The sequence below is a fragment of the Agelaius phoeniceus genome, chromosome 7, assembly GCF_051311805.1.
Source record: "Agelaius phoeniceus isolate bAgePho1 chromosome 7, bAgePho1.hap1, whole genome shotgun sequence".
Taxonomy (NCBI): domain Eukaryota; kingdom Metazoa; phylum Chordata; class Aves; order Passeriformes; family Icteridae; genus Agelaius; species Agelaius phoeniceus.
In genome coordinates, this window is record NC_135271.1 from 47,492,315 (window position 1) to 47,499,822 (window position 7,508).

General features: G+C 50.6%; 1 protein-coding gene across 1 annotated transcript in view; it reads right to left on the bottom strand.

Annotated features, from left to right (window-relative positions):
* Positions 1-7,508, bottom strand: part of ZEB2 (zinc finger E-box binding homeobox 2) — a 113,917-nt gene that overhangs the window by 104,122 nt on the left and 2,287 nt on the right. Inside the window, exon 2 of the mRNA XM_054636455.2 lies at positions 6,865-7,035. Within this exon, the coding sequence (XP_054492430.2) occupies positions 6,865-6,937 (73 nt within the window). The 5' untranslated portion in view covers positions 6,938-7,035. The remainder of the gene's footprint in view (positions 1-6,864; positions 7,036-7,508) is intronic.

Genomic DNA, 7,508 nt, shown 5'->3' on the forward strand with positions numbered 1-7,508 from the left:
ACAAAAATAATTAAAAAAAAATTAAAAAAAAATTTAAATTTCATCTGGGGAAATTTTGCCCAGCCAAATCTGCCTCGCCCCCTGCCACCCCCGTCCCCAAGGTCATGGTGAGTAAACAATAATAGTAATTAAAACAAAATAATAGGCAGCAGTCAAGAGCTGAGAGTACACACACCTGACCCTAACTATAACAGACTTCTCAGAGTAGAATTTGATCCCTCTCTGACACTTTCTACCTCAAGTGTTAGAGCGAGTGGCCATGAATAGTACAGGCATGCCATCTTGTAACACTATCTGCCTGTCAGAAGAGCCAAGGCTGGGTAGAGCAGGATCTATATAAGGCTTGTAACTAGGGGAAGCCCAACAAACAGCTACAAACACCTAAGTTATTTTACTCAGCCTCCACCCTTCTGCTTTTTCCCCCCTTCTTCTTCTCACTCTCTTTTTTTTTTTTTTTTTTTTTTTTTTTTCCTTTTCATCTTGGCTTTCTGTTGCAGAATGCAAATGTAGCCTGCCGGCGGTGAATGGGCTGAATTGTGATTAAGAAGAAGAAGAGCTCCTTTCTTTGTTCTCCCCTCAGGGGATGTTTACTGGGAGAGACACAGCGGATCAGATATGAAAGGCATTCAGGTCAGCATTGATGTGAGCGAAAGTGAAATCATACCTAAGGCATTCAAAAGACCGCCGTGTCAGGGGTTCAGCTAACGGTGCATCTACTGTGTCTTCCCTGTTAGGCACCAAAAAATGGGGAAAAAAGGAAAAAAAAAAATCTCTCCACAAACAGGCATTTTTTTAAAAAATAAAATTACCACAAAAATTACATAGAGAAGGAAAATGAAAAAGTTTTCCCTCGCTTTACCTCCAGAGCAGAAACTACGGGACTTAGTGCTCTTTGCCCTTATGATCACGGATGGGGCAGGTCGGCTTGCATTAATTGTAGCTGCTGCCATCAGCATCCTTTTTAGGGGGAAATGAATCTAACCTGAAGTGTGAGCGGTTTCTTTCTGAAGCACACCTCTGCATCGCACTTCCCTCTGCACAGCACACGCACGCATAGGTGCAGGCGCATGTACACATGCACCTCTCCATGAGCCCCAGCGAGCTGCGTGCCTCATTTGTTCTGCCCCCAACCACGGTCCTTGCCTCCCTCAGAAGCCACTCCGGGTGATAAAGGGCACGGTGGCATATCAAACCAGCACAGCACACCTTCCAAAGTGATCTTTCACTGACTTGGAAACTCCTCGAAACACTTTGCTGCAAGCTCGCAGCGCAAGAGGATGGTGGTGATCGGAGGCGTGAGGAGTTGGGGCACAGCTCTGTAAGTTAAACTGCTGCAAGGAAAAGTCTGAGCATTGTCGTTTTATTCACCAAAAAAAAAACCCACTTGATGAAGAAATATTTGGATCTCACGATTTTTTTTAAGTCTACACTTCTCCCAGCCTAGTTATTCTCTCAATAGACTTTCCCAGTGGTTAGCTGACGCTGTTGGCATAAACAGAGATATGTAAATATGGAGGGGAAATATAGCAAATTACAGCTAAGCATACAAAGAGTTAGGAGGTGGCTGCATTTACAGGGGCTGAAATGAAAATGAAAACGACAGATCATTTTTGAAAAGCCCCAAAAAATTAAGGAACAGGACTGGGTGTCGTGTGCACTAACCAGCTCCACTATTCTGAATTTGTTTCCACCTTCAGAACCTTAGTTAAAATATATTGTTTGTCTAATGCTCACATCTGCTTTAATGGTGACGTTTAATTCTGAAATATTTTCAACTAGTGTTTCTGCATCACAGATTTCTCTCCTTTTTCTCTATACTCTAAAAAGACAACTAAAGAGCAATCAAAAAGGTGTCTGACTTGGCCATTCAGACAATTGCACCCTTGTGGGAATGCTGGAATGAATGGTACAGTGGACACCCCAGCACTATTGACGTTATAAACATGTAAATGAAACACATTAGGGCAGACAATCAATTGTCTGTGAGCACTGCAAACCTGCACTCCCTTTCTATGTGACAGGCACAAAATAGTGTCTACCTTGGGAAGCCATGGTCTTGCAGAAAAAAAGGACAAAGAGTTCTCTTTCACAGAGGAGAAAATGCACCTTAAAAGCACTGGGATAATGCAGATGCCAAAAACTGTTGTGAGGCGAGGAATTTCCTATTTCTTGGAATGAATGTGGGGCTGCTGTAAAAGAATCAACACCCTTCTTTCCACTCTAAAGGGAGACACACATTTTTTTCTTGGGGAATATTACCAGCCTGTCCTGAGAGCCTGCATCTCAGTCTCCCATATATTTCCCCCACCTTGGGCAGTTGGCTATGTACAATTATCGATAATTAACTTGTAATGGTTTCCTTATCACTTTTTCTTCCCTTTTCAAATACGCCTTTTCCAAGCCATCAAATGCATTTTCTTGCAGCAATTAGAAATTCCCCCAAAACTTTCCTTGCGAAGCATGTGCAATAAGCAAAACCAGTAATTACCGAATGGTCACAAATGGCAAACAGTAAATCAGGCACTAATCTCCAAATTCTCTGGGTTTCTCGAAACTCGGAAGAAAATAAATAGATCCGACCTGACACAGACAACAACCTCCCCTGCTCCATGCCACAGCTCAGCCTGGACATGAATCTGCACCGAGAAAATGCGGCTGGGTAATCATTACGCCCTGGCCACTCGCCTTTCTGGCATTAATTTTTAATACCTATCTCCAGGTGCTTTTCTGGAGGTGCTAGCAGTGCATTTGTCTCGCTGCCCAGCGAGCCAAATCCCGGAGAAATCTCCTCGCAACGGATTCCCGGCCCTGGGGATCTGCCCGGCCCCGGGAGCGCTCCGGGTGCCCGCTCTGCCCGCTGCCACCTGGGCTGCACAGGGAACAGCTGCCTCCTCACACCCCAGCCTCAGTCTGGCTGCCTCCAAACTTCTCCAGGCAGGGAAGACAAGACTCACTTCTTCCCACTCACTAAAGGCAGCAGGCAGGCTTGCCTATTTTTTCCCTTTTTTTTTTTTTTTTTTTTTTCTCTCTCCCCTCTTTTTCAAGTGAGGAGTGAAGGAGGTTTTTCCCCCTTCCCCAGCATCCCTGGAAGGAGGGTGGGTGGGTATCTTTTTGGGAAAGGCTCTGAGCAAGCCTAATCGTCTCTGCTTGTTTGGTCTGTGGTCTTGGATCAGACGCCCTGAAAGCATTGAACTTTCTCCCTTTTCTTTACAACTGGAAGCGAGGTGGCAAAGGAATCAAAGAGAGCTGTTTACTGAAACTTTGGGGTAAATTAGATACAACTTTCCCCCCTCCCCCCCTTCGCGGGGATTTTAATTTCACTTTGGATTTTCGAGGAGGGGAGCGGAAAGGAGGGAGGGGGGGAAAAAAAAGCCTCAGCCAACAAACGCCAAACCACAACAGCACGGAGAGAAGGCAGCTCATCGGGCATGGCAGGCCAGGGCTGCCGGCCGGACAGACAGGGCTGCCGGGCGGACAGACAGCGCTGCTGCCGGGCCCCGCTGCTCCGCACCGCTCCGCGCCGCTCCGCACCGGCGCTGCGGCCGCCGGGCAGCCCCCGCCTCCGCGGGGCGCCCGTGCGGAAAGGGGGCTCACTGCCCTCTCCTCCTCCTCCTCTTCTTCCTCCTCCTCCTCCTCCTCCTCCTCCTCTTCTGCCGCCACTTCTCTCCCGAGTGAAAGTGCCGCGAAGTGAGTCAGGCGCTGGGAATCATCTGACTGAACTTCCCGGAGCTCCGCCGCATTCCTGGGCTGCCGCTCCCGCACCTCCCGCCCCCCCCGCCCCGCTTTCGGGGTCCTCTCCTTGCCATCCTTCCCCCCCCCTCCCCGGGGGGCTCACCCCTCATTGATTTCCACATCGCCTCTCTCAGCCCGCCTCCCCCCCGCACACCTCTCCTGCACTCCAGCAGCTCTCATCAACCCCGTTATCTTGGAAAATCCCGAGCCTGCTTCCTTTCTACCCTATTTAGCTCCGCTGTAATTTTATCCAGCGCCGGTATCTCATCCCGAGCCTTGCCCATCCCCGCACACACGCAGATACACGCACACAGGCGTGGAGCCCACTGAGGCATTAGTTGGATTATTCTGTTTTGTCCCCCCGTCTGTAATGTGTCTGGGATTCACTAACACTCCTCTCGCTTCCTTCATGACCATCTATTTTTATTTCCTTTTTCGTGGCTTTTAAATTTTATTTTGGTTCTGCTGCGTTTCTAAGGAATTTCTGTCCGAGTTCGATAAGCATCACCGTTCCTGGTGTTATCAGCAAAGACACAAGCTCAGAAGTAACATCTTTTCCACGATTCCAGGAAAGAAGAAAAATCCACTCAGTCCAGATAAATCCTAGGCAATTCCCAACGGGAAAGGCATTGGATACGTGCTTGTCGAGAAAGAGAAAATGAAAAAAAAAAAAAAAAACAACGAACAAACCAAACCCACCCTCGCTCTACCTGCTCCTCAGAACCAGGGCATTTCTCACTCAGAAATGAATGAAAGGAACAAATTAGGGGAGCACAAAGAGGAAAGGGGGGACAGACAGAAAGTAGGGAATTATTTCCTTCCCCCCCCCCCCCCCACACACCCCGTGTCTTGGCCAGAGTAAGACACTGAAGGGAGAACTCAGCCCTTCGCATAAGCAGCGCACACACACTTGAAGTTTGCGGGATCTTTAAGTGGTTACCTTAAAAATCGCAATTAAACTTTCGTCTCCCAAGTGTGGTGGCTTTTCCAAGTTAGTGCAGCTCCCTGAAAACACCTTTTTGCATGGGAACAACCAGAATCTGCCACCCCGCTCCATACGTGCTCCCAAAGACTTGGCTGCACTACCAGGATACGGTCCTGGTGTCCTGGGCAAACAGAGGCATCCAGGATTTTTTTTTTTTTTTTTTTGGGGGGGGGGGTAAGGGTGGTGGTGGTGGTGGGGTTTTTTTTAGTACTCAAATCATGTTGAGAAAATATTAAACACGTAGATGCATCCCTCATCAGAGAGCATGTGATGGGTTTAACACGCTAAACTAATAGTCCTGCCTGGAAAAGCAAGGAGGCTGAGGAAGAAGAATAAAACACCCTCAAACACTCAGAATATTCTTTACTGCAAAAGAGCACTTCTGGATGCGTTGCTTTAAATCTCATTCTCTTTTTCTCTCAAAAATGACTGTTTAACATAAGAAAAAAGGCTACTTGACACAAAGCTTTTGTTATCCAGTTGATCAGCAACGTGCTTTAGATACTTGTAAGGGGAAAAAAGCCCCACAACAGACATTGATTTTAGAAAATCAATAACCAACATTTAATAAAAAGAACAGAGGAAACACAAGAGAGGAGAGGGAAACATTACGTGTAATTTTAATGTCTACTAAATTACCCAGAGATGAGGGGAAGGGGAGGTCTCCTCTGTGAGGACCACCTTAAATAATGACAGACACAAGAGTAAAGGGTGGTGGTGGAGGGGGAGAGACTTTAAAAAAAGATAACAAGAAACGGATCCTTGGGAAGCTGCTCGGAATATATTATTTTAGTTGGGGTATTTTTTTTTTTTTGGCTTTTTTTTTTTTTTTTTTTGTAATACTAAGCCAAGCAAATAGATCAAAGACAACACAAAGGGAAAAGCCAGTGTAACATAACGAACAGTTTCTGACTAAAATTCCTCTATCACTCCCCCATATGGCTCGACGCCTCCACCACAACAAGAAAAAGACACACACACGCACACACACACACACACACACACACACTCACAACCTAGAGAGAGGCAAGGGGGGGGGGCAGGATCATTTGTTTCTAATCAACATTCTCTTGTCTTTGTGTTTTTTGTTGTTGTTGTTGTTGTTGTGTGCGTCCCCCTCCTCCTTCAGCCCCCCTCCACCTCCACCTCTCCACTTAAATGAAGTAGCTGAGCTATAAGCGCATGGGTTCAGGTTCACACAAATATCTTCCTTCCTCCGGCTCCTCGAGAGGAAAGTTGTTGGAAGTGGGGCCGGGATGGCCACGGAGGGGCTGCGGGCGGGGAGGGGGGAGCTGGCGGCGGGGAAGCGGCTATCAGCCGGGAGAGAAAGGAAGAAACTAAGGGAGGGACGGGGAGAGACGGAGAAAGAGAGACCCACCACACCAGTGAAAGCTGCCAAATGTGAAATCAGCCCAGAACACCGCGTCCCACTGCGCCCCGGCCCTGCGCGGCCGGCGGGGACCGGGGGAGAGGGCAGCGACGGACAATCGGGCACCGAGCTCATTAGTATTATTAATTATCAGGGAGGAGGAAGTTTCATTTTCGAGTCCCTAACAATAAGGGAAAAAAAAAAAAAAGAAAGAAAGAAAGAAAGAGAGAGAGAGTCGCCGCTAACTCGGTGCCAGCCCGCCTCGGGGTTCTCACGCTGCCGGGTTTTTTTCCCAGGGCCGCCCGCCCCGCTCGTTCCGCGCCGCTCCGCGCCTCCCACCGCCCCGCTCCGCTCCGCTCCGCTCCGCGCCCCGGCCCGGCCCGCACTGACAGCGCCGGAGCGAGCCGGGCAGCGCTGCCGGGCGAGCCGGGCCGCCCCCGCCGCTCCTCCGCCGCTCCGGGGCAGCGGCCCCGCCGCTCGGGGCCGCGGGGGCAGCGCCCGCTCCGCTCCGCGCCCGCGCAACAAACTTTGGGGCGCGGCGGCGGCGGCGGCGGCGGCGGGCGGGCGGCAGAGCTCCCCCCGCGCCCCTCTCCGCACCGCCGGCGCTCCGCGGCCGCGCAGCTCCGCGGGACGCCGCGCAGGGAGGGAGGCGGGGGGCGGCCAGCCCCGGCTGCCGTGCCCCCCTCCCCGTCCCGCTCCCCGTCCTGCCGCCGCCGCCTTTCCCCCCACGGCCGCGGCGGAACCGGCCGGAAAAAGTTTTCCCGGGGGGCCGTCTTACCGTTTTTCCTCCGGGGGTTGGCTTGTTTTCGCCTCTTACACCTGGGGCCATCCGCCATGATCTGCTGCTTCATTGATAAGAGTGGATCAGATGGCAGTTCGCATGGGCTCGACTCCCTGATTCAGCAGCAGCGGCGGCGGCAGCGGCAGCGGCAGCAGCAGCACGCAGGCTCTATGTAACGACCAAACACAGCGACAATGTGGGCATCGGGATGTCCCATTTAAACGCAGGGCGCCAACGGGGACCCCAGTTTGCACCCGAAAAAGAACCCATCCACGCACACGGCGAGGCTGGCCGTGCCGGGGGAGGTGGGACGCGGTCGGAGCGGGCTCCCCCTCTCTCCCCAGCCGGGCAGATTTCTTCTTTATTTATTTATATATTTATTTATTTATTTATTTCTGCTCCCTCTCTCTCTCTCTCTCTCTCTCTCTCTCTCTCTCTCTGTGTGTGTGTCTCTGCGTGTGTGTGTGTGTGTGTGAGCGCGTGTGCGTGTGTCTCCCTCCCTGCGTGTGTGTGTGTTGCACCAGCAAAGCAGATCAGAGAGAGAGAGAGAGAGAGAGACAAGAATTACATCTCAAATGAGTCATAACTCATGACCGTATGAGGGAATGCACAGCTTTTACAGTAGGCTGTTTGACTCAATG